Source organism: Periplaneta americana, chromosome 3 (genome assembly GCF_040183065.1).
Source record: "Periplaneta americana isolate PAMFEO1 chromosome 3, P.americana_PAMFEO1_priV1, whole genome shotgun sequence".
NCBI lineage: Eukaryota > Metazoa > Arthropoda > Insecta > Blattodea > Blattidae > Periplaneta > Periplaneta americana.
Window position 1 is genome coordinate 20,830,392 of NC_091119.1, and position 27,976 is coordinate 20,858,367.

At 39.0% G+C, this 27,976-nt stretch overlaps 2 protein-coding genes across 2 annotated transcripts in view; both read right to left on the reverse strand.

Moving 5' to 3' along the window:
• LOC138695834 (cytochrome P450 9e2-like) overlaps positions 1 to 6,264 on the reverse strand; it is a 41,575-nt gene extending 35,311 nt beyond the window's left edge. Inside the window, exon 1 of the mRNA XM_069820105.1 lies at positions 6,158 to 6,264. The gene's annotated coding sequence lies outside the window, so the exon portion shown is untranslated. The remainder of the gene's footprint in view (positions 1 to 6,157) is intronic.
• A 4,853-nt stretch (positions 6,265 to 11,117) lies between these two features.
• LOC138696912 (uncharacterized) overlaps positions 11,118 to 27,976 on the reverse strand; it is a 79,447-nt gene continuing 62,588 nt past the window's right edge. Inside the window, exons 15-16 of the mRNA XM_069822390.1 lie at positions 20,135 to 20,389; positions 11,118 to 11,468 (exon numbers count right to left, since the gene is read on the reverse strand). Coding sequence (XP_069678491.1) covers positions 11,299 to 11,468; positions 20,135 to 20,389 — 425 coding nt within the window. The 3' untranslated portion in view covers positions 11,118 to 11,298. The remainder of the gene's footprint in view (positions 11,469 to 20,134; positions 20,390 to 27,976) is intronic.

The window sequence follows — 27,976 nt, forward strand, 5'->3', positions numbered from 1 at the left end:
ACTCTATCTTCCTGACTTGTCTCACCTCTTTTGGTGTTTCAGTATTAAATAGTCTCTAATCTAATCACTAATTTCTTCAACTTGGATTTATCTGCGATCGTAGCGTCTGTGAATCGGTACTAACGCACTTATCTTCCACTTATCTTCTAGCCCTAACTCATCATGATAAAACTTGTGGTGTACAAATCATGTTGCTGAACATATTCTCAAGGTACTCCCGTCGGGATTGGTAAAGTCAGTCTCTGCCGTGAAAAATGCAGTAAATTTAGTCCCTGCTGAAAACGTGTGTAGGTAAACTGAGTCCCTTAAAAAAGGGATATAGGTAAACTCAGTCCCGTCACGACAAAATCTTACCTTCCACTTTTTCTAGACTTGGAACTGGCAGCTAGAGTCGTGCACAAACGGTTACGAAAAATAGAAATTATAGGCTAGATTACTATTGAACGCCTGACGCTATAGTCAGTACGCAAAGCTCTCCCGTCTCGCGGAGTGTTTCAGATTCGGTTTATTGAATATTCCAGTTGTTTCTCAGTCTTTGTGGGCGGAGGCAAAGACAGACCACATTGAGTCATGCAGGAATTACAAGAATCCTTGCAAGGACGCGTTTATCATCGTGTAGGTCTACTATTTAATTGATAATTCTTCCTCTCTCAGTACATTCATTCAATCAATATATCATCCATCAACTCATTGATTCATTCATCTATGGATTGACTGATTGATTCATTCATTCACTAATTGATTGATTCATTGATTGATTAATTCGTTGATACATTACTTGATTCATTCATATTTTCATTGATTGATTCATTCATCCAGTCCAGGTATTACAGATGGATACCTACAAGGGCAACAACGTGCTTCGTGCAAGTACAAGCATTTGACCTTCAGAGTACTTTTCTTTTTGTCAATAATACTCTACCTTCTTAAAAAATGATTTATTACTGAAATACTAATGCAGCTCTTTAGAGTAGACTAATTACTGTTCTCCAACCAGGAGATCAACCGTGAAAGGAATGTGCTTACTATTGCGTCATCTATTGGAGCGAAGTAGATAGATAATATTATCGTTATAACGTCAGTTTAGAAACCATGCGCTCTCCTGCGTATGCTATTTCCTGTATGGAGGGATTAAAAGACCAGGAGATTAACAGTGATCTAATTTTGTAACTAGGGTAATATAAATATGTGTGTAGCAATGTTATTGTTTGTGCTGTGAGAGCTAGTCAATAGAGATACGAGTGATCTAATTTTGTAACTAGGGTAGTATAAATGTGTAGCAATGTTTGTGTTGTGAGAGCTAGTCAATAGAGATACGAGTGATCTAATTTTGTAACTAGGGTAGTATAAATGAGTAGCAATGTTATTGTTTGTGCTGTGAGAGCTAGCCAATAGAGATACGAGTACCCACGTGTGTGACCTTATGACATCTTATGACATCAACATTCATTCACAGATTACCCCGCTGCGTTTCATTCCGCAGAGACTTTCTCGTGGTTGGAGCACAGTAAAAGGCATTATATATTAACATCTGTTTTTAGGTATGCATTTTGAGTTTAAAATGTAAATATTACACTAGAATGTAGGCCTAGGTACTTATTTGCTCTTCTCTTTAGTAAGTAGTTGTAATTTATTTTATTCTTGCATTTCTTTAAGCATCAGATTTCATATTCTGCATTACACTTACTTCCTTTTGTTGTTACCGGTGTCCATTTGTTCATTTATGTATTAGTTATGAAGATAAGTGCATTAAAGTGTTCAAATCAATAAATCAAGCAAACACATTTTTTAGAAGACAAACGTAAATTTCCTTCAATTGTTACTCCGATTCTGTACTCACAAAATGTCGGTTTCATGTATGATCAACTGCGCCTGGTGTTCTGTCTATCTTGCGAAACATAAGGAGGAACCGGTTGAAAATCGAATATTCAGTCGGATAGCTGACTTCGATGGATGTTCTCTAACCGATCGAATCTAAACCGCTAGTTTGCAGCTCTCTACTGGCAGCTAACTAGCACAACTAGTAGTTAGGTGGTGTGGTTAGAAATTGTCACATTTTATGGTTAAAATATTTTGTAGCTTCACTTTAAGTCCGTCTAGGAAACTGCCAAGCTCTTACATTATTTTAGGTATAAGAAGAATATATTGCGATATATTGATTCGCTTTCATTTTTTTTTCCTTAAAAATCCTTCCTTCTCTTTTACTTTTTTTCTTTTTATCCTTGCTTCTCAATGAATCACAGGAATTTGACTGGATGCCCTTTAATGCATAGATGAAAGTAGTCTACTCGGATGGCTATTATAAAACAATGCTTTCAAGCGAGAAAGGAAAGACTTTCAGCTGTTTGTTGTTATTTTAGTTGTAGCTGCGAAATCGGCCGAAAAAGATCGTGGAATGGCACATCTGGTGCAATGTATCACTCAAAGACGTAATAAGTGATCATTTGAATTTTATAGTCTTCAAGTTGAATAAATATTAGATAGACCGTCAGTAAAACATTCCTCGACGTTCTAGTTGTAAAAACGAAAGCCGGAAGAAATACAGGTAGCTACTTCAGGAAACTAAAATTTTCTGAATTGATTTTATATTCTTAAGACAGACCGAGTGACTGTATTTTCCTCCACCTGTTTCGGCCTGGATAGAAACCACCGTCCCTTGAGGGGTTAGGTATAGCTTACAGCAGTAAATTTTTTGGAAATATCCAACATTTTTTCCTCCATTACTGTATCTTGTACAATAATGCAAATTGGTATGTGTAAAACACTGTCCTTCTGCTATATATTAAAAATATATTTTTACGATTTAAAAAAAAATTATTTATATATCTTTTAAATTCAAAATGGTGGCAGTTTACAATGCAGTGAGGGAGCGTTTCCCTCATAACTCATAAATTTGTTAACTTTTTCATGTTCTCTCCCTTTTATTTTATTGCTGAAACTCATGTTTACAATATCATGCTCTTTCAACTACATTCCTTAATAAATATAATTTTTTTATTTTGTGTTAGAAGAAAATACTGATATATGACTATTTTTAAAAATGAATTTATTTTTCATCAGACAATCTATCAAAGGTAGAGAAGTGATCTTGCATCATATTGTAGATATGACATGCATAAATACACACAAAAAATTTCATCACAGAATGTTGGATAGCTTTTGAGTTACGTTTGAAACGCTTCATCACTGCATAGTAAAGTGAATTTTGAAAAAAAAAATAATTGAGGAAAAAAATGTTGACTATTTCCAAAAATTTTACTGCTATGAGCTGTACCTAACCCCTTATGAAGGTGAGCGGTATGTATGCCTATTTAAAAATCTCAAAACAGAGGACGTGTTCAGAAAGAAAGTCGAAACATTAATCTTATTGCCAATCTTTAAAACTGCAATGTTTTATAGAAAAAATTGCATACTTTAGATTGCCAACATGACATGGAGTATTATGAATAAAACATCTGTCAACTTTGAAATATTTTTCAAAATTACAACAGCATAATACATCAAATATATTTCCACGTATTTTTTGTCAGGTATACTGAGTCTCAATTTACCTATATCCTTATGTTCATAGGGACTCAATTTACCTATACGGGAGTAAGCAAACAGCTACTCGGGACTCGGATTACCCATTTCTTTCTTCCACTGTACCAAAATTCTCCACCACTTCCTCATTTCAATCGTAATCTGAAATGGTTAAAGATAGCGTGTGTTGAAGTCGGGTGTATTAAGGGTTTTCGACGCGACACGTGAATTTCAACTGACATCACGCTCTATACACAAGCCATTGTATCTTTGCACCTGACAGCTTTTCGTAATATTAATAGCGAGGAATGGAACATTGCCACAATAACCACTACACAATAGCTGACAAGTCCTTCGCACCAATTCTCACGCCCATTTAATCTTATGCCTTTACACAAAGGATTCTTACTTCTTGGGTTATCTTTCTCCAAACGACTTATTTATTTATTTATTTATTTATTTATTTATTTATTTATTTATTCATTCATTTATTTATTTATTTATTCATTTATTTATTTATTTATTTATTTATTTATTTATTCATTCATTTATTTATTTATTCATTTATTTATTTATTTATTCATTCATTCATTCATGTATTTATTTATTTAGGCGAAGTTTTATTAATGTACTGCCAGCATAGGGAATTAAAAACAAACACTGAAAATACCTTAGTTTTGTAGTATGAAGTAGTAGAAACTCGATGTGATCACTGGGAGAGCTGTGGTCCCACCCAACCCGCCCTAAATAGGTTCCTCACTTATATAGGAAAATCGTCGTACTTGAAGGAAGAAGGCGGCCATCGTCCTTGTGACGTTATTTGAAGTGGAGTGGGAGAATGATTGCAGTGTTGCCAACTGTGGTAACCATTCATATTATCTTACACACCTAACCTAACGTGCTACACACCTATTGTAACATTCCTAACGTTTAGCACACCTTTTGTAACATTCCTCGCAATTTCATTTCGTTTGCCAATATTGGCATCCCTGCTTCACCTGTACCATATTGTCTGCTGGAATTCTGAGTCCATCTAGTGGAAGTGAAGTGAAACTGCGACTCTGTTAATGACGTTTCCGAAGTTGTTTCTGTGTTATCTAAAAGAATTATTGTGTCAGTGTGGTGATAATTGCATTTATATTGTACAATAAAAATTGAAATGTGTCGTGGCTGAGATAAAAGTGTTCTAAATTGATTTCCTGCGCCACAATCCCAGTGATAAACGTGTGAATATTCGTTACGAGTCCGTTTGAAGTGGCAGTAGAGTAATAAAACTTGACCTTTATTTATTTATTTGCTACATTTCACAGCAGCGCTACAAATTACTTACAACACTAACACACAAATTACGTACGTGATTGTAACACCATGCAACACAGCATGTAGCAAACGACAATACAGCGACGCTCCACGTTGGAGCTGCAGCAGCAGATAGAAACTGCTAAGTTGTGATAGTTTAGAAGGCTGTCACGCAGCGTTCTTCAATTTTTTCATGGGAAAGGTTGTCAACACAAATAACAATTGTCAAGTGTATGGTTACAGCAACTTGGGTATCAAAATTGATTCTTTTTTTCCCTGTAAGTCTTGTCAAATCGCAAAATGTGTAGTGAGGAAAGTATGTGTCACTTCACTTCTATAAAATGTTTTCGTTGTAAGAATAACCCTATAGTAAACAATGGCACGTGGCTGAAGTGAGGCTTGATTGGCCTCAGTTTGGCGCCAGAGATTTTTAGTAAGTGATCCCGCCCACTCCTGTACGTTCTGTTTCATTTTAAACACTTCCCGTTACTAGGCAGGGTAGACCTAACCTCACTACTATGCATTGGTTTGCCTAGGAAACTGTTACTTTATAATTTATTAATTGTAACTTATTATATACATTCAACACTATTTCTTTCTCTCCGCTTTTGAGAGGGTTTCGACCCTTATGTTTAGTAACTCACACACATTGAGTATGCAGAAACCCTACTATCACGTGTTTACGAGAACAACCTCAAGTGGCGCCAGCATATTACAAGATTACTCTTAGTATTCATCCGCTTACAACGTAAATAACAAAACATAAAAGTAGTTTTTTTTTCACAGCGTTTTACATATGAGTGAAGTTAATGTTTCGTCGTATGTAATAACTAGAAATCAATTTTTATTTTCAAATAATAGAAGGTTATGGTTTCCAAATACGAACTATATTTTCCTGCGTCGTGTGAGTGTTTCGACTGGGAGCCAATCACGGGTATGACAGCAACGTGCTTGTGTTTATATTAGGATTTTTTATACAGCGAAAAGGATGTGATGTTGTTATGTTAGGATACGAAGAGAAACTGGTACGTGAGCGGATGAACTATGCGGTATGCCCACTTTATTAAGTAGCATCTTAAAGCTATTGTTGTAGTTCAGATTTCCTTAAGTTGTCGCAAATGATTCGTTGGAGGCGTTCCAGTATGATGTCATCTATGATAACACAACGCAGTTCGTGAATATACACACTGCAGAACTTGATTATTGCACAGTAAAACATACCACATAAAAATTATTATAATGTCTCCACTAGGAGTCTAACAGAAGGCCAATGTAGATAAAATACTACTGTAATTATTTATTATAGTGTTGATAAAACTTACAATGCTGTACGCACCTGTGTGTAACCGAAGTTCAACACCGCCGAAGTCTGTCTGCCATCTACAACTCACAGTTTACTGTACACACACTGCTCTGACAGTACACTACAGGCAACTCCATCTGTCGGACTGGTTACGCAATCTCTGCTGCCGCCGATCATCTGTTTATATGAATCCGCTCCTTTTAAGCCAATTGTGACGCAATGGGTATTTTTTATCGCGTTCGTTATTCACAAGATTTTCCTATCTCTAGATCAGCGTTTTTTTCAACCTTTTCCAACATGTGGCACACTAAGTTGTAATTTAAAATTCCGCGGGACACTCATACAATCTAAACTAGTGGCTGCCAGAGGGAATTTTGAGGGTTTTAGAGGGAATGTGTTTACTGAATGATGACTTGTGACACGTTCGATAAATGTTGACTCTTGTGAACTCACTTTTTACTACTCTTTTCGCTTTAATTTTTCCAAATTTACCACGACAATCTTCACTATTTTCATTTTCTCGCGGCACACTGGTTGTAAATGGCTGCTGTAGATGGGTATCCCTGACTTCTGAAGAAATTCTCAGCTAATTGTAAGTTAATGTAACCCCGTGTATTGACATAAATATTGCATTATGCCTAATAGATTCCAATTTTAGTCTTCACTCTGCAGTAAACAGTGATAATTTATTGGTTTGGTCAAATCCCTGAAATAATGTCATGGAGTTCGCCGAGTTACTTCTATGGTACCGTGTCTGCCTCCAGACTAGCCGGCTCGGATTCGATTCCCGGCGGGGTCAGAAATTTTCTTCTACCTTGGGACTAGGAGAGATGGCGGTGCACAACTTCTAATCACTAGGGGTGCTATTCATAGACATTTCGCTAGCCCGCGCTACGAGCGTGCTAAACAGGATTCATATCATATCACACCGTTAACACTGGTTTATGAATACGAAAAACGTTAGTTTGCTGATCTTCCACCGGAAGCCCGCGCTAAGAATGTCTATGAATATGGCCCTTCATTGTGCACCAATATGCCTAGATTAAATCCAAAATCTCTCCGCAGTGCATATGAAGAGAAGGCATATGTCACTGTTGATAGTGATTCGTCAATCGTACGGGGACGTTAAGCTTGGCTCTTACGATACTCTTTCAACAGCTTTTTATAATCAATAAAATCAACATGGATCTCCAAATTAAATTCTCTCTGTTTTGGTGTAGAATCACAGTCTACTATATACAGTCGCGAAGCTCAATATGTAGTAAAAATGCAAACATGGATAGTTGCCCACCACTAGGATCGCTACTATCGCCTCATCATCGCAGATCTCTCTCCTAGCAGCCGACAAAATATGTTACACTTTCGTTGTCGTGTTCTTTTGGAAAAATTAACACCTTCCTTCCATTATTGAAATATTAAATGCATGAAGTTAATTTATTATTTTAATGAAGTATATTAAATTCCACCATAAACTCGAAGATACCTGCAAGAAATAGGTTAATATTATTTTTGTTTGTGCAAAACGAACTGAAATTTACTATAATCGCTTCACTCATTCAAGATTATAGCGATAATTAACTATGAAACCAATAAATATTAATTTGCATTTCCCTTTACAACAATATTAATGGAAATATTAATTAATAGATTAATTTATGTACGTGTACCGGTACTTGTAGTGTAGGCTTACGTAGTTGAGGTTAAGCAATAATAATCACACCAGAATTGGAAATAAAACGTGATTAATAAACTGTATTGTAACAGACTTTTTCTACGTCTCTAATAATGTAACAAATAAAAATAACAACAAAATTAACAGCTATAATTAAAAATATATCCTTTGGAAAAAAAAAGTAGGCCTAAGCAATAATAATCTCACCAGAATTGAAAATAAAACGTGATCAATAAATTTCATTACAACAAGCTTAATTTTTCTACGTCTCTAGTAAAATATTATTATTCCAATTATTCTATTTTAGCCATTAACAATTTCATTACAACCAATAACGAACATTTCACAAGCATCAATGTGAAATACGCAACGAGCTAGCACTCGATGGAAATACGATTCAGTCCAAAGTCGACCGTGGACAGTCTATTGTTTCTAGTTGCTAACCGCTTGGAGCGCTTTATCACGAGATTTGCAAAAAATCACCTCAAGCTTCGCGACTGTATATAGTAGACTGTGGTAGAACACGTCGAATATTTGTATTCGTTTCGTGATCAGTGGTAAAACAAAAAATAGAAAAAATGGCAGAAAGGCAAATGTTCACTTAATAAGAATATGGACTACAGCTGAATTCTAAAGTTATTAGCAGTTAGGCCATGAACCTACGTAACTTGTGTGACCACGGCCAATGACGGACGCTACCTCCCGTCGCTACGGGCATGAGGACGTCGAAGTTGCACATAAAATTAGCCTTATCGTGCGGCCTCTGTCAGTAATATCTCGGCATAGAGGGCAGCTACTAACCTATGAAGCTACTCGTTTCATTTGTAATCGCGAGTTCGCAATACTGAAGTGATAATAGGCACGCGATACACTTTGAGTGAACCATAGTGAAAAATGTGTTGTGAGCTGGGACTAATTTGGGAAGTCGCTTCATATGAAGAGAAAATATATTGCACGTCCTTCATTATGTCGCTTATCCACTTTCTTAAACCGAAACAAACAAACAAAAACATTTGAGGAACATAGTATTAAAGTAAGACTAGACGGCATTTCTATTCATTCAAAGTCCACCACATCATAGCCTAGTACCACTGAAATTTTAACCATCTACAGGGACATCACTTTATTTTTACCAACATTTTTAACCATAACCTGACTATACTCGGAAACACTGTTACCCCCTTCCATTACAGGAGTTTGATGTTACTAGTGCAATATGTAAACAAATCAGTTTACTAGGTATAGGAGGAGAGAAAAGTAGTGTATCAATTTATGTTTTAGGGAAATACGATATTACGATTTTCAGTTTGATCATTACTTTTACGGAATTTATCAAAATGCAGTAGAGTAGTAACATTTTTTTTTTCAAAAACTCAACTTTTCAGGCGGCTATGTTCGTTATGTAATGTCTACTTTATTTAGCATATTAATTATTGATGTTAACATACAATATAGAGAGTGCATTTAAATTGAGGGGGTCATAAGTAAAGGGCTGTAAGTGACTTAAGTTACTTTTGAGACAATGGGGATTAAATATTTAAGCTTTCGTAAAACCGGTGAAATTTTTATTTAAATTTTAATGTGTGATGCGATTAAAATATCCCTTTGCCACTAAAATTTTAGATACTTTAGCTTACACTGGATGCACTTAACTCATGTTATTACAAATGTCACTAGCATTCCTTTGCTTCTAGCCACCTCAATTCAAAATAAGCTAACATGAATTTTTAAACAAGTTGCTGAAAATGGTTGCCGTTCATTACAATGCAGGCTTCAATTCTTTACGCATATTATTAAAAACATTTTGAATCATATTCTCTGAAATTGAATTTATCGTTTCTTCAATATAATTTTTAGTACGATATTATTAATATAGGTTCTTTCTTCTATAGAAAACGCAATCATATTTCTGAAACACACTATACACTGCAGTGTTTACTTCACTGCTTGAAGACTTCGAACGCAACAGCGGTCGTAAGTTTGTGTGTCTGACGGGAACAAGGACATTAGTGAAGGGGTGGGAGTGAAGTACAGTCAGAAATGCAGGTACAATAAAAATGCAAGTAAAAATAAAATTATGTCCCTGTATAAATAAAATTCATTCATTCATTCATTCATTCATTCATTCATTTATTCATTCATTCAATTTAGTCGGCCTGTATAGCGTAGTCGATATAGCACAGGCCTTCTGTGCTCGAGGTTGCGGGTTCGATTCCGGCCCAGGATGATGGCATTTAAATGCTTAAATGCGACAGGGTCATGTCAGTAGATTTACTGGCATGTAAAAGACTTCTGCAGGACAAAATTCTGGCACACCGGCGATGCTGATATAACCTCGGCAATTGCGAGCATCGTTAAATAAACCATATTTTAAATTTCATTTAGTGTTCTGCCCAAAGGAAGGTCTTTCACTGCAAACCCAGCTTTCTCCAATCTTTCCTCTTTTCTGCCTTTTTGTTTCCTCATATAATCCATATACTGTACTCCAACCACGAGAAAGTCTCAAGGGAATGAAACGAAGGGAGGTGATGCTGTGAATGAATGTTGATGTCATGAGATGTCATAAGGTCACACACGTGGGTACTCGTATCTCTATTGGCTATCTCTCAAAGCACTACCCTAGTTACAAAATTAGATCACTGTTAATCTCCTGGTCTTTTAATCCCCCCATACAGGAAATAACATATGCAGGAGAGCGCATGATTTTTAAACTGACGTTATAACTCTAATATTATCTATCTACTTCGCTCCAATAGATGACACAATAGTAAGCAAATTCCTTTCACGGTTTATCTCCTGGTTGGAGAACAGTATCTTAATGTCGTCTATCACCTGATGTCTTCTACCCCGAACTCTTCTCCCGTTCACCATTCCTTCCAGTGCATTCTTTAGTAGGCAGTTTCTTCTCAGCCAGTGACCCAACCAATTCTTTTTCCTCTTTCTGATCAGTTTCAGCATCATTCCTTCTTCACCCACTCTTTCCAACACAGCTTCATCTCTTATTCTGTCTACTTCACATGTTCCATTCTTCTCCATATCCATATTTCAAATGCTACTATTCGCTTCTCTTCACTTCGTCGTAATGTCCATGTTTCTGCCCCATACAATGCCACACTCCATACAAACCACTTCACTAGTTTCTTCCTTATTTCTTTCTCCAGATGTCCGCTGAAGATGCTCCTTTTTCTACAGCGATACCATAACAAGTGAGAATGGCTAAGAATTAGCGAGTTGTTTCGATGATGCAAACAATGTTAAATAAATCACATCTACAATGACCCGTAAGTAATGTCATTAATTTCAGTGGGTTATTCTCTGAGATATTTCAAACAAAAAAGTTTAATACAGTTTTGCTCGTCTATACATGTTAAAGATAAACACTTAATTACATATAAAATATGAATGTACATTTTGTTTCAGGTTATACAGCTCATTTCATTCACAAATAAACTGAATCATCTTTTCATCAAGATGGTATAAAAGTACTTTACACCTTTCCACACTATATAGCTCTCTGCTCGATTCCCAACCAGAATCCACCATCCACAGCCATGTTGAAGCCTCTCTTCGAAATCCGTATCGGAATTGGAGTCTTTGATACGACTTTGAGGTTGAATCGCGTCAGCAGATGAACAAGTGCAATCTTGGCTTCCATTAATACAAAACGATTCCCTGAAATTGAATAATTGTAAAATGTTACACACAGCGTATACAGTATATTAACTATTAGTTCGTTCGGTTGCTTGTCTGTTTGCTCGGTTGCATGTCCGTTCATTCGGTTGCTTTTCTACTTGCTCGGTTGCATGTCCGTTCGTTCGGTTGCTTGTCTGCTTGCTCGGTTGCTTGTCTTGTTTGCTCGGTTGCTTGTCTGTTTGCTCGGTTGCTTGTCTGTTCGTTCGGTTGCTTGTCTGTTCGCTCGGTTGCTTGTCTGTTTGCTCGGTTGCTTGTCTATTCGCTCGGTTGCTTGTCTGTTTGCTCGGTTGCTTGTCTGTGCGTTCGGTTGCTTGTCTGTTCGCTCGGTTGCTTGTTTGTTTGCTCGGTTGCTTGTCTGTTCGCTCGGTTGCTTGTTTGTTTGCTCGGTTGCTTGTCTGTTCGCTCGGTTGCTTGTCTGTTCGCTCGGTTGCTTGTTTGTTTGCTCGGTTGCTTGTCTGTTCGCTCGGTTGCTTGTCTGTTCGTTCGGTTGCTTGTCTGTTCGCTCGGTTGCTTGTCTGTTTGCTCGGTTGCTTGTCTGTTCGCTCGGTTGCTTGTCTGTTCGCTCGGTTGCTTGTCTGTTTGCTCGGTTGTTTGTCTATTCGCTCGGTTGCTTGTCTGTTTGCTCGGTTGCTTGTCTGTGCGTTCGGTTGCTTGTCTGTTCGCTCGGTTGCTTGTTTGTTTGCTCGGTTGCTTGTCTGTTCGCTCGGTTGCTTGTTTGTTTGCTCGGTTGCTTGTCTGTTCGCTCGGTTGCTTGTCTGTTTGCTCGGTTGCTTGTCTGTTCGTTCGGTTGCTTGTCTGTTCGCTCGGTTGCTTGTCTGTTTGCTCGGTTGCTTGTCTATTCGCTCGGTTGCTTGTCTGTTTGCTCGGTTGCTTGTCTGTGCGTTCGGTTGCTTGTCTGTTCGCTCGGTTGCTTGTTTGTTTGCTCGGTTGCTTGTCTGTTCGCTCGGTTGCTTGTTTGTTTGCTCGGTTGCTTGTCTGTTCGCTCGGTTGCTTGTCTGTTCGCTCGGTTGCTTGTTTGTTTGCTCGGTTGCTTGTCTGTTCGCTCGGTTGCTTGTCTGTTCGTTCGGTTGCTTGTCTGTTCGCTCGGTTGCTTGTTTGTTTGCTCGGTTGCTTGTCTGTTCGCTCGGTTGCTTGTCTGTTCGCTCGGTTGCTTGTTTGTTTGCTCGGTTGCTTGTCTGTTCGCTCGGTTGCTTGTCTGTTCGTTCGGTTGCTTGTCTGTTCGCTCGGTTGCTTGTCTGTTTGCTCGGTTGCTTGTCTGTTCGCTCGGTTGCTTGTCTGTGCGTTCGGTTGCTTGTCTGTTCGCTCGGTTGCTTGCTTGTTTGCTCGGTTGCTTGTCTGTTCGCTCGGTTGCTTGTCTGTTCGCTCGGTTGCGTGTCTGTTCGCTCGGTTGCATGTCTGTTCGCTCGGTTGCATGTCTGTTCGCTCGGTTGCGTGTCTGTTTGCTCGGTTGCGTGTCTGTTTGCTCGGTTGCGTGTCTGTTCGCTCGGTTGCGTGTCTGTTCGCTCGGTTGCGTGTCTGTTCGCTCGGTTGCTTGTCTGTTTGCTCGGTTGCTTGTCTGTTCGTTCGGTTGCTTGTCTGTTCGCTCGGTTGCTTGTCTGTTCGCTCGGTTGCTTGTCTGTTCGCTCGGTTGCTTGTTTGTTAGCTCGGTTGCTTGTCTGTTCGCTCGGTTGCTTGTCTGTTCGCTCGGTTGCTTGTCTGTTCGCTCGGTTGCGTGTCTGTTTGCTCGGTTGCGTGTCTGTTTGCTCGGTTGCGTGTCTGTTCGCTCGGTTGCATGTCTGTTCGCTCGGTTGCGTGTCTGTTCGCTCGGTTGCGTGTCTGTTCGCTCGGTTGCTTGTCTGTTTGCTCGGTTGCTTGTCTGTTCGTTCGGTTGCTTGTCTGTTCGCTCGGTTGCTTGTCTGTTCGCTCGGTTGCTTGTTTGTTTGCTCGGTTGCTTGTCTGTTCGCTCGGTTGCTTGTCTGTTCGCTCAGTTGCTTGTCTGTTCGCTCGGTTGCGTGTCTGTTTGCTCGGTTGCGTGTCTGTTCGCTCGGTTGCGTGTCTGTTCGCTCGGTTGCGTGTCTGTTTGCTCGGTTGCGTGTCTGTTTGCTCGGTTGCGTGTCTGTTTGCTCGGTTGCGTGTCTGTTCGCTCGGTTGCGTGTCTGTTTGCTCGGTTGCGTGTCTGTTCGCTCGGTTGCGTGTCTGTTCGCTCGGTTGCGTGTCTGTTCGCTCGGTTGCTTGTCTGTTTGCTCGGGTGCTTGTCCGTACGCTCGGTTGCTTGTCTGTTCGTTTCGGTTGCTTGTCTGTTTGCTCGGTTGCTTGTCTGTTCGCTCGGTTGCTTGTCTGTTTGCTCGGTTGCTTGTCTGTTCGCTCGGTTGCTTGTCTGTTCGCTCGGTTGCGTGTCTGTTCGCTCGGTTGCGTGTCTGTTCGCTCGGTTGCGTGTCTGTTCCCTCGGTTGCGTGTCTGTTTGCTCGGTTGCTTGTCTGTTCGCTCGGTTGCTTGTCTGTTCGCTCGGTTGCGTGTCTGTTCGCTCGGTTGCTTGTCTGTTTGCTCGGTTGCTTGTCTGTTCGTTCGGTTGCTTGTCTGTTCGCTCGGTTGCTTGTCTGTTCGCTCGGTTGCTTGTTTGTTTGCTCGGTTGCTTGTCTGTTCGCTCGGTTGCGTGTCTGTTCGCTCGGTTGCGTGTCTGTTCCCTCGGTTGCGTGTCTGTTTGCTCGGTTGCGTGTCTGTTTGCTCGGTTGCGTGTCTGTTCGCTCGGTTGCGTGTCTGTTCGCTCGGTTACGTGTCTGTTCGCTCGGTTGCTTGTCTGTTTGCTCGGGTGCTTGTCCGTACGCTCGGTTGCTTGTCTGTTCGTTTCGGTTGCTTGTCTGTTTGCTCGGTTGCTTGTCTGTTCGCTCGGTTGCTTGTCTGTTTGCTCGGTTGCTTGTCTGTTCGCTCGGTTGCTTGTCTGTTCGCTCGGTTGCGTGTCTGTTCGCTCGGTTGCGTGTCTGTTCGCTCGGTTGCGTGTCTGTTCCCTCGGTTGCGTGTCTGTTTGCTCGGTTGCTTGTCTGTTCGCTCGGTTGCTTGTCTGTTCGCTCGGTTGCGTGTCTGTTCGCTCGGTTGCTTGTCTGTTTGCTCGGTTGCTTGTCTGTTCGTTCGGTTGCTTGTCTGTTCGCTCGGTTGCTTGTCTGTTCGCTCGGTTGCTTGTTTGTTTGCTCGGTTGCTTGTCTGTTCGCTCGGTTGCGTGTCTGTTCGCTCGGTTGCGTGTCTGTTCCCTCGGTTGCGTGTCTGTTTGCTCGGTTGCGTGTCTGTTTGCTCGGTTGCGTGTCTGTTTGCTCGGTTGCGTGTCTGTTCGCTCGGTTACGTGTCTGTTCGCTCGGTTGCTTGTCTGTTTGCTCGGGTGCTTGTCCGTACGCTCGGTTGCTTGTCTGTTCGTTTCGGTTGCTTGTCTGTTCGCTCGGTTGCTTGTCTGTTCGCTCGGTTGCTTGTCTGTTCGCTCGGTTGCTTGCCTGTTCGCTCGGTTCCTTTTCTGTTCGCTCGGTTGCTTGTCTGTTCGTTCGGTTGCTTGTCTGTTCGCTCGGTTGTTTGTTTATTTGCTCGGTTGCTTGTCTGTTTGCTCGGTTGCTTGTCTGTTCGCTCGGTTGCTTGTTTATTTGCTCGGTTGCTTGTCTGTTTGCTCGGTTGCTTGTCTGTTCGTTCGGTTGCTTGTCTGTTCGCTCGGTTGCTTGTTTATTTGCTCGGTTGCTTGTCTGTTTGCTCGGTTGCTTGTCTGTTTGCTCGGTTGCTTGTCTGTTCGCTCGGTTGCTTGTTTATTTGCTCGGTTGCTTGTCTGTTCGTTCGGTTGCTTGTCTGTTCGCTCGGTTGCTTGTCTGTTCGCTCGGTTCCTTGTCTGTTCGCTCGGTTGCTTGTCTGTTCGCTCGGTTGCTTGTCTTTCGCGCGTTTGCTTGTCTGTTCGTTCGGTTGCTTGTCTGTTTGTTCGTTTACTCTTTTTTTTTTGGTCATTATGCAGAGTGAACGCAAATCCTTTTCCTGATTATGAACATTTATTACTGAAAAACTACGCTATGTGCAGGAATACCATTTTCAGCAAATGATTCCTGAACTTGCAAAGTTTTCAAGCAAACTGGGGTATTCAATAAGTAATGGCAACAATGCTGTAAATCAGGACTCGTAGTAGCGGCGAGAATCGGAATCTTTTAGTACGTAATGAGGAGCGATTGTTGCTCAAATGTGGAATGTTTTAAGTAACCAAATTTTGTGAATACAGAGACTGTTTCTGATTTGTATTAAGTAATATCGCCCTAAAATGTTCAGTTAGTATGAACAAAGATTCTTAACAAAAATACAAATTTCAAGAGGAAAAAATGCAACCCAGTGCTTTACGGCAATACGGGAATCTTGTGGGAGAGAAGTCCTACCATACCGAACTATTTCAAGATGGATGAAGACGAGGCATTTGCTTTCAATCAAGAGTTGACATCCAAATAGCTTTAAATCGATCAGTGAGATATAGATCCAAAAATGATGCTGCATATGGAGTCCGTCGTCTTCCAAGAATTTGGCAACATATTGTAGACATATTGTTGACATGGCAAGGGATTATATTTGAAGAGTGTAATGCCAAAAAAAAAAAAAAACAAATAAATTTACAGTGTGAAACAGTAACTCTATCGCCATTACTTTTAGAATGCCCTGATACTTCAACATGTGCTATAATTGTTGCCCGGAGAACGTTTAATCGATAGCTGATTTCGTGGCATGTTTTCGGCAACATCTCTCTTTTCCGACCCCACAAATCCGAACATTGTTTCTACGGACCTTTCTGGAGGTGAAAGATTACCTCGTAAGAAGTAACAAAGTTGCTTAAGATAGGCAATGTATTGTTTAATAATCAATTCGTTCCAGAATGCCCGCAGAAAATGCAGCACTTCGAGGACGTTAGTCTGGCAACAAAGCCTGTTTAAACAAAATTTTAAGTACAGTACTCTGAGGTACATCAAGTTCATTTAATACAAGACGCGTCGATTTTTTCTGACAGTATTCAGAAGCTGTGCGCACAGCATCAATAATCTCATCTGTCACTCCAAATCTATTTCTCTGATCTCCAGCACTGCATGCAATCCTTTGATAGTCGTAATAAATTGTGAATTTTGTCCATACTCCCACCGGAAGTGTCCTTGAACTGTAATGGCCTACCTTGTTTCGTGATGTCACAAAACGTACTGCGTTATTTCCTGCGTAGACGACATTTTGATATTTAACTATACTGTACTGTAGTGCTAAATCCAAGGGAAAAACTTCTATGAACGGGCAATATAGTGCCTCAATTTTAATGTTTCTACCTAAAATAGTGTTTGTTACAATTTCATAATCGGGGGGAAAAAATGTCACTGTGATGGCTGAGTTCGTTTCGTAGGGAGAGACGGAAGAATACTGTACCTCTGATCATAAACCGGGTTGTATACATTGACGCACAACTAAATAAAACTCATCGCAACACCTCACTCCATTTATACTCGGTTATACTGTTAATTTCAATTCATTCTTAAGTTTTTCTCGGATCCTAAGCCTGGTCATAAATTTCTGGTTTTGTCCTTCAATAATTAGTTTCATACCCATGGTCATTTAAAAAAATATTTGTATTAGTCTCTTCTATAATCCCTAGATGTTTGGTTTTGAATTTAGTTACACCCTGTATCAGTAATGAGGTGACAGCGGATTTTCGGTCCCGATGCTGAGTGTTAGACTAGGACTCCTCTAGCTGTATTTGACAGCTCCTGTGAGCTGCAGTCTACCGCCTGAAAATGGAATACACGCAAAACAAGTGTAGGTGGCTATATGGGCAGTATTCCACTGCGCCTAACAGAATTTCGGCGGCAGTACCAAGGTCTACTGCCAGGGGAATAGAACATGTTCCATTTTCGTGCCGTTTTCTGTCGCCGAAGCCTGGCTCCACTGGCCGTGGTAGTCCTCCTGTTTCCAATTATCCATGAGGCGAAGCATTCCTTATGTATGAGCATTATTACTTGGTATGCTCACTCACTTACTTACAAATGCCTTTTAAGGAACCCGCAGGTTCATTGCCGCCCTCACATAAGCCCACCATCGGTCCCTATCCTGAGCAAGATTAATCCAGTCTCTATCATCATATCCCACCTCCCTCAAATACATTTTAATATTATCCTCCCATCTACGTCTCGGCATCCCCAAAGGTATTTTTCCTTCCGGTCTCCCAACTAACACTCTATATGCATTTGTGGATTCGCCCATACTTGCTACATGCCCTGCCCATCTCAAACGTCTGGATTTAATGTTCCTGATTATGTCAGGTGAAGAATACAATGCGTGCAGTTCTGTGTTGTGTAACTTTCTCCGTTCTCCTGTAATTTCATCCCTCTTAGCCCCAAATATTTTCCTAAGAACCTTATTCTCAAACACCCTTAATCTCCGTTCTTCTCTCAAAGTGAGAGTCGAAGATTCACAACCATACAGAACAATTACTTCGTATGCCTAGAACAAAATTCCGACATCCGGTAGAACTAAACAAATTTATACGATGAAAGAGTAATGGAACGGAGAAAAATTCTCTCCGGCGCCGGGATTTGAACCCGGGTTTTCAGCTCTACGTGCTGATGCTTTATCCACTAAGCCACACCGGATACAACTCCGACGCCGGTTAGAATCGTCTCAGATTAGGCTCCAACTCTTGGGTTCCCTCTAGTGGCCGCCCTCTGCACTACGTCATAGATGTCTATGAACGCAGGACCGAAGTCCACACATGTGCTGAGGTGCACTCGATATGAGTGACTAGTTGGCCGGAACCCGACGGAATAAGCGCCGTCTTAAATCACGAAGTGATTTACGCATATCACGCAGAATATCTGCATGGAAATATCATATGTACTTCGGTACATTAAAATAATATAAACAAATTTAGCTGGATATTCCCTAAGTTTGTGATGCATTGCAGCAAACATGCCTTCGTGTTTTTCTGTTTTTATTTATTTTATTTTAATTGGGTTATTTTACGACGCTGTATCAACATCTAGGTTATTTAGCGTCTGAATGAAATGAAGGTGATAATACCGGTGAAATGAGTCCGGGGTCCAGCACCGAAAGTTACCCAGCGTTTGCTCGTATTGGGTTGAGGGAAAACCCCGGAAAAAACCTCAACCAGGCAACTTGCCCCGACCGGGATTCGAACCCGGGCCACCTGGTTTCGCAGCCAGACGCGCTGACCGTTACTCCACTGGTGTGGACGTTTTTTTTTTCTGTTGCTTAATATTGGTGTATCCACCATTTTCTTTGATGCAATCTTCGACGACAGAGAACGAATAGCGAACATACAATCACCTTGATAAATATTTGTAGGCCCGATTGTATAAACCATTTAATCTTAGATCAGAGGTTAAATTGATCCTTGTTTCAGCTGAACTTGGAATTTTGTGTTGTATAAAGTCTAATCTGAGATTAATTTGTCCCAAACTAAAGTCAACTTTGACTGAAGAAATTTCTCCGATTAAGTTAGATGATCCAAGTTCAGTTATTTCTTTTCTGTTTGAAATATACGAGCGGCGATTGTGCAAATAAAATATCCATTATTATTAATATTAATAGATATGATAGGTACATTTATATATATTTCTTTCAATTTCTTGCCTTAATACACAAACAATCTTATATTTTATAAGGCTCTATCATGTTCAGCAGTATCTAATAACATAACCTATAATTATATTATGTTCATAACAACCATTAATTATTAATGGATATGTTAGGTACATTCATAAATTTTCAATTAACTGTATTACTAAACGAAAATCGTTGTTTTATAAAGCTTTATTATGTTTAGCACTATCAAACATCACAACATGATAACAACTCGGAGAACAGTCAACCTTCTTCTTATTGTTCGCCATTATTTACATTGCACAAAAAACCAGTGTCTCCAACAGAGTGTACGGAAAGTCGCCAAAAAGTAGCTGTAAAGTCGCTAGATTTCTCATTATCAACAAAGAAAGATTAAATTTTGTCACTATAGGGTGCAGAAAAGGTCATTAAATCCCTATTTAAGCAATATAAAAATTAAAAGAAATTGTTGTTGAAAAAGAGTTAAAGTCGCTAGATTGGCAACACTGAACAAACCTGTCCGCGCATCACGTATTTCACCTGTTTATGCGATGTTGCCAAATCCTTTTCACGTGAACTTAGATTGAAGCAAGGTAATTTGATCGCAGAAAAGATTTATACAATAGAAGAAGTGTCTGAACTCGGTTCACTTTTCGATCTTCGATCAAAGTTGATCTTTAGTCAGGGAGTTTTATACAATTGGGCCGTAGTGTGCTCATTTTCACTGCAATTTTTGCTTGATCTTGTAGTACACAAAGAATATCACAACGCTGTTTTCAGCTGAACAACAGGAGTGGAGTCGGGCCAGACCACAGCGGAGCGGTGAACTACAGCTTTCACATGTAGAAAATTTGCAGCAAGTGGAGCCACCTTCTTGCAGTACAAATCCAGGCAGTAGAATGCAGCTCACAGCAGCCGTCAAATACAGCTAGTGGAGCCCTAGCCTTAGGTGTACGTCATTGAAATCATTGCAATGCTCCCTCCGCAAGAAAAGGGGACGACACGACGTCTTGTCCCTGTGTAGGGACCGAAAACCCTCTATCTGGTAATAGGTTACCCATATTTACCGATGCAGCTCCTTGGACCCAAGCCAAATGGCAAATATGTGTATGGTTTGATATTATCTTTGTTCTCATCGCTGAATCTCTCCGGATCGAACTTCTCAGGGTTTGGGAAGTATTTCGGATCTCGATGGAGACAGTACACAGGTATCCAGACACTTTGATCTGGTTCCATCGTGCAGGGTGGATCAGATTTGAAGGTGTATGTCTTGATGCATTTTCGGTCTGTTCCCAGTACTGGTGGATACAGGCGTAAGGTCTCTGGAACAAGAGAATCGCGTAAAATAAATGAAAGTAGTACTATAACTAGCATAGTTAATATTTCCAGTTCTACACATCTATATATACAGGGTGTATCAAAAATACGTGTACAAACTTCAGGCATGGGTTCCTTACACCAAAAGAAGGAAAAAAGTTCATATGAACATATGTCCCATAATCCTTTGTTTCCCCGTTATTCATTTATTACTAAAAGTTTGCGTTCAACGGCCTTCGAGGTCCAACCTCAAAACTTCATTTCTTTATGCACTCATTCATAGAAGGCTGTGACTCGTTGTATCAGAAATGGACTGCAGATGGCGAAGTGTTGCCATAGAGACTTGTTTACATGTGTCATTTGTCATTAGTCTGTCTTCAACGTTGCAATTGTGAACGTGGAGTGAGTTAACGTGTTTCGTTCAACCATGGCAGGACGATATTCATTTCGTGAGCAGGCTGACATCATTTTTATGTATGGTCGCGCGAATGGTCATGGACGCGAGGCTGTACGGCTGTATCAGATGGCGTTTCCAGACCGAAGACAACCGAATCATCAAACCTTTGTTGCTGTGTATCGTCGCGTTGCTGAGACAGGAACCGTTGCACCACAGACTGGTGATCGAGGAAGACCAAGAGTTGTTCGTACGCCGAACCTCGAAGAAGACATTTTACACTGTGCCGAAGACGATCCAGGTATCAGTACAAGACAATTGGCTGTGGCAACTGGTACATCACACAGTACAGCGTGGAGGGTACTTCACGAGCAGCTCTTGTATCCGCAACGTGTGCAGGGCCTTTCGCCTGCCGATTATCCACCACGGGAGAACTTTTGCCGATGGTTTCTAGCACAAATAGCCAATCCATTGTTTGTCTCATCAGTTTTGTTTACAGACGAGGCAACGTTTGGGAGAGATGGAATTACCAATTTCCACAATGAACACGTATGGGCAGATCGTAATCCTCGTGCTGTATTTCAGGCTAGACATCAGCAACAATTTAGGATTAATGTGTGGGCTGGAATTGTAGGTGACTGTCTGGTAGGTCCATACGTTCTACCAGCACGTCTTACAGGTGCTATCTACAGGGACTTTATCCAAAACACTCTTCCAGAATTACTGCACGAAGATGTGCCTCTGAACATAAGACAAAACATGTGGTTCATGCATGATGGGGCTCCAGCACATTTTAGTCGCCTTGTTCGAGATACACTGACTGGTGTCTACCATGACAGATGGATAGGCAGAGGAGGACCAGGTCAATGGCCAGCACGTTATCCCGACCTCAGTCCTTTGGATTTTTATCTTTGGGGGCACCTTAAATAATTGGTTTATGGAGCAGACATCCCGGATCAAGAAACTCTTCATCGACGTGTCACGGAAGCCTGCGAAACCATTCAACATCATCCCGGAGTATTTGAAAGAGTGCGACAGTCCATGATTCGATGAGTGCATGCATGTCTAGAAGCAAGAGGAGGACATTTCGAGCATTGGTTATGAGTTTTGTGTGTTGGCATATTATGAGTGTACCAATGTGTTGAACAGTTCCTAACGGGGAAACAAAGGATTATGGGACATATGTTCATATGAACTTTTTTCCTTCTTTTGGTGTAAGGAACCCATGCCTGAAGTTTGTACACGTATTTTTATACACCCTGTATAATTTGAATTGGTAATGAATATTACGGGAAAACTGCTGAACGGATTTCTATGAATGACCCATAATTTTGAAGCTTGGCACCCAGGGATTTTCAGAAAAATAATAACTTTCAGTACAGTGTTAATTTTCCTACATAATTTTCCTATTTTCCAAAATCCATCATTCGATCAGTTTTGAGAATTAATTGCATTTCAGAATAAAACAAAACACACACTACAATAAACAATATACTATTACACGAAGGCCATGACCTGCAGGATTGCTGACATAGGTCTATTTAGAGTTCAAATTCAATTGGTTATTAACCCTTTCTAATCCAAATTAAATTTACAAGCAATCCATGTTGAAACAAATAGCTGTATTAGGACCAAGTTACGGGAGTGGCAACATTTGAAACAAAACTATATTGATGAAAATGTATTGAAATAGAAGTTATCCAGCAAAATTTACCTTCATATGTAACACAAGTATATAAATGCTATGAAGTTAATTATTGCCATATGGTATCTATAGGTAAGAAAAGGTTAAAAACTTCAAGACTTACTAAAATAATATACACGGTCTGATTCTATGGTGTGTAATTTTTTTTAGTACAGCTGTGTATTAGATATCAAAATCTACAAAACTTGAGGTGGTTTGATGACACTATTATCATTAAAAAATTAGATATTATTATAGTTAATGCCATGATGTTACTATTTTTCATTAATTATACATATTAATGCTATATTTGATGATATGAAAGTGAAACGTTTTGGGGTTATATAAGTAGATGTAGAGAATATCTTAAATTAGAGCTTCATTTCTATAATTGTCTTCATTTCTATAATTTATTGAGTGGCGGCTATTTTATACACACACACACACACACACACATACATATAACTACAAAACTTGCGTAAGATAATAATATTGTTATTAAAAATCAAATATTTTTATAGTTATTAATCAAGTGGGGTTGGGGCTTTTTCACATACTTAATAGCGGTGTGGTGTAGATATTTATATGCGTCATTCTCTTCAGTATTGGCTCGAGAGAGAGAGCAAAAATTACAGTTCCTGAGGAAAAACCAAAAGGTCTGCAGCAGCTATACCAAGATGCTATGTCTATTGTTCGAAAGCATCTAGCAAACCTGGTTAACTTTCACCTACAATCCACAATGACCTGAAATAGCTATTGCTTTACTCCCACATGAAAAACCCTCTGATCGTCCTGACATTGTTACTTGCGTTTTCGCGTTGAAACTCAAAAACTGAAGGTGGATAGGTTCAAGAAAAAGTATTTGGAATAAAAAAAAAAACATTCAGAAGGAATGTGTTTCATTATTATGGAAGGTAATAACTTTCAAAATGTCTGGTATTCTTCATTGAAAATAAATCTGAAAATCTTTTATTTGAACGTCTAATGAACTTAGTTTCCAGCATTTGCTGCGCAAGCCACTAGTATTTTTTATTTGCATATCTGTCACTGATATTTGGAATGCAAAGAGTCTGAGATTTCCGTACACTACAATGATTAATATCCATTATTCATTATTTATTACACACTTTTAACACTTATATGTCACTTTGTGTAATTATGAATGAATATTCAGAACGATGCAAGTTTTTCTGATACACAAATATAGGTCCACACATTAAACTAAAATACTATAATCATCATTAATCTGTATCTGAAATGGAATTCTCACGTTTCTTATCTGTGCAGCAGATTATGTAAAGCAATTTATGCTCGACCATGCCGAAATGTAGTAATTATACACCTAATAGCAGCCCTTTAATGGACCTCATTGAAGTACACCTATTCATTAAAGTTCAGGTGTTCCACCAATCAGAAAATACCATTGTAACAATATGAAAGCGCAAGTATCGATTATTCTCGGATATGCAATCGAAAGACAACTAGTTCTGTTACTATAATAGTTAGCGTTAATTGTAAATAATATTCAAATAAATTCAATTTGTCATCTCGTTTTTCAATGTCTAATTCAATTTCAAGGTTATATCAAGATTAATGTTTATTTTACTCTCTAGATCAGACGTCTCCAAAAGCGTACTCGCGAGTAAGCCCCTGAACGGGACCGAAGCCAGTACGTAATGAGCGCGTTCCGCCTCACCCATCCCCACCTGTATTGTACTCAATGTTTATGCGCAAACGAAGAGCAGTGGCGGACTGCCATTATCATTGTGTTGGTCGGAGTGTTCCACCGTTTCACAATACCTTCTAATCATGGACGTAGTACATTCAAGGATGAATAGGAAGAGAAATTTTTTGTGTTAGTGGGGAGAATGTGAAATGCTTAATTTGTTCGAAAATTCTTAAGAGTGTGTTAAAATTCAACATGCGACGACACTACTCGACTCTTCACAAAGAATATCATACAATTACAAGCATGTTGGACACGTGAAAATAATTTATTTTGGGGCTATCTGTTGGTTATACATAATAATCAGTATATTACAATACGTTTACACTCAGTTCCGCTTGACAAACATATAGTTTTTCGTTTAATTTTAGGTGAAATGTGTAGGCCTACAAATATTTTGATAAATATAAAACAATAAAATACAAACACAAATCACACACGTGTCCTCTGTCTTAAACAAAAAAAGCTTCTTGCTAGCTATGTTCTAGCCCTTTACAGATGCATCATTTAAAAATCGTGTATACAATACGTTACTAAAATACTGTGTCCAGAACAAAGTCACAGTTCAAGAAAATTAAATTGTTTCCAATTACAGTTCAGAGAAGGAATTTCAATCTTGCAATTGAATCTGAAGTCGAAACCACAATTAACCAGTTTGTAGCTTACTCACTTGCATTGGACGAAAGCACAGATAGAAATGACAAAGCTCACCTAGCCATTTTCATCCGAGGAAAGGCACCATAGAACAGAAGAAGTTGAATTTGCAATGGCTTGTGTCAATAGCAACAGACGGGGCTCCAGCTTCATAGTATGTCAAAATAATATACAAACGTATGATATTCCTTATTCTTTTGATGTTATTATTTGTAAACGTAAGCAGACCGTTGCCGCGATCCCCCACTGATCGCTTCCATCTGTTGAGGTACGAGTCGCTCCCCCTTCTCTAGCCTTACAGCACCCTGTGTTCGGCGGGCAGCATCAAGAGCACGAATGACGATACGCTTTTTGGAGACCTCTGCTCTAGATTATATCAAGGTCAATGTCGACATTTGTTTCTCGGAAAAAATCAATACTTTCGCGTCTGCGCACATCTCACAATTTACGAGGTATTGCACAAGGTCAGTTCCGCTCCTCAGTCAGATAAGAATAACATGAATACTTAGGAATAATTTCAAGTTAGAAATATGGTCGAGCATAAAAAGTCGTATGAAACTTGACTATAATGGTAATTAAGACGCTCGTATGAAAATTATGAAACTCGCTTGCGCTCGTTTCATAAACATAATCACGTCTTAATCACTACCATTATAGACTCGTTGCATAATGTACTATATCGATGATACTTAAATTGATATTATGCATAGAGTTTTATTTCAGGTTCTTATTTGTTTTTGTTTTGTGTATGTAGCCTATATATAGGGCCTACTCGTACATATGAGGAGCTAGGTATCAAAGTTGGACAGCTCCACTTTTGCTTTTTTTTTTTTTTTTTACAAGAGAGGCGAAAAACTAGATTGTTGGAAACCAATATCACCGTTATACGTACATTTCTTTAAACATTCTCATGGGTTATAGAAATATTTTTTCAGTCTCAAAATGTGAATAAAATTAATATTCAGGTCGCAATTTAAGTTTAAAAAGTGCAGTTGTCCGTCTCTGAAACTAAGTCATGGAGTTGTCTGTTTTTGAAACCAAACGAAGCCATATTTAAAGTGGAGTTGTCTGTTTTTGAATCTAAGTCTATTCTAACTCAGTTTCAAAGCACAACTTTATATAATAAATTTCACACGTGTAAATCATGATATTAATCTTAATTGTGACAAGGAATTGTCCTAATTAGAAATCAAGCCACAGTGGAGCTTTCTATATTTTGATTCTAAAGTGCTCGATTAAGTACTATTTTCGCTTTGTTTTGTCTGTTTTTGAACCCAAACAGTTCCAGAATCGCATTCAGCATACAAAATTCTATGAGAAACAATCGATATCTCGGGGTCGAAAAAAAAAAAAGGAGTTGTGTAACTTTGATACTATGCTCTTCATATAGTATATATGCATACATATGAGCTATTCCATCTCAAATCGACCGAAATATAGAGAAAATTGACCATACAATTTCTAAATACAATTAAACTTTTTTTGTACGTAGAGAACTGTGATATAATGCTTTGTGCAAAGTTTGAGGCATCAGAACTTCATAGTGTTTAAATTTAAAATTTTTAAATTTATCGTATTTTCATAAAATTAGCAACTTTAAACTGTTGTAGCTCCGAAACACTTTCACCCAATGATCAAAATTATGGTTTACTTTGCTGCTGAGAAATTAAAGTTTATATTGACATGTAAACAGTTTTTCTTACTTTTTATGGAAATGGAGAAATTTAGATTTTTCTTCATTAAGACGCCTTTGACCACGAAAAAAATATGTGGTTAGATTCCGCATTGAAAGTACAAATAAACACATATTTTTTACTGATGGTATGTTGATAAGAAAGTATTGAAAATGTCAAATAAAGAAAATAAATAGTACGCGCGGAACTAACCAGCTGACTGTGAGACGGGAGCTAGCCGAGGTAAGCAAGGCCAGGAGACAAACACGTGATGTGTCTTCTAGCAGCGCATAGCTGTGCTAGCTTTATCACAGGTTTTCATAAACACAGGAGTAAAATGACGCCCAATCTCGTTTATCTTCAGCTCTCGGCCAGTGCGTGCGGTACTGCTCCGTTCAAGTCTAGGCATGAGAAAATAATCTATTTAATACCCTCGAAACTTATTGCCGTACCACTAAGCAAACAATGCCGAATCCCTCTTAATAATGCAAGGTTTTTTCCTCAATATTTTTTTACAAATGGCCAAAAAGCCTAAAAGTAAGTAAAATCAGATTATCTGTCTCTCTGTATATAACAACAGTAAGGATTACTTCTTAACATAACGTACAAAATGTCAGCTTCAAAATAAGCTCTCGTTCAATGTTCTGCAGTAAATGGTTTCAGAGTTCAGAGCGCTAAAAGAGGTTTGTTTTTATAAAATACGCTAAATTTGTCGCTCAATAATACGAAAACCGTTTGACTTTCGATAGTATATTTTTTAAAATACACTCTCCTCAGCACCTTGTATAACTAGGGAAAAAATTAGAGTATTGAAAAAATGCGAGGTTTTTTACTGATCGATTTCATGTGGAATAGCCCATATGTATATATACCATAGTATTTGTGTGCATTAATTTTTGTATTTCTGTATTATAATGAAACTACACTCGAACACGAGTTTTGCTCATATGGATGTTTCTGATAGTTTGTTTTTTGTGTAATTAAGGGTGGAATTCATAGTCGTCACTTATAAAATGAGTGAACCCTTAAGTAATAAGTGTTTGCTTATAATAAGGGAACCCTTAAGTCATTTCCGAATTCATAGACAACACTTATTTTCACATAATGAGTGGTCACTTACAGCTGCCGGACATGACGTCATAACAAAAGCTGGCTCTCATTGAACTAATCGAAAGCAGCTCTACATGTGGAGTTGCTATAACAACGAGTTATCAATATTATTGTACTGAATAAGTTATATACAGCAATAGTTTCATGATATGTTAAATTCTAGTTGCGTGTTAGTTATAGTTATAATCAGATATCCTAATAATTGGAACACATGTTCTGTAGTAGTGAATTTCTTAAATAAATAAATTAAGCCTGTTAGGCCTACTATAAAATTCTGTATATTGAATTTATTAACATAGGCCCTAGTGTTATATTTACTCTGTAATTTGCCAATTATAGCTACATTTTACA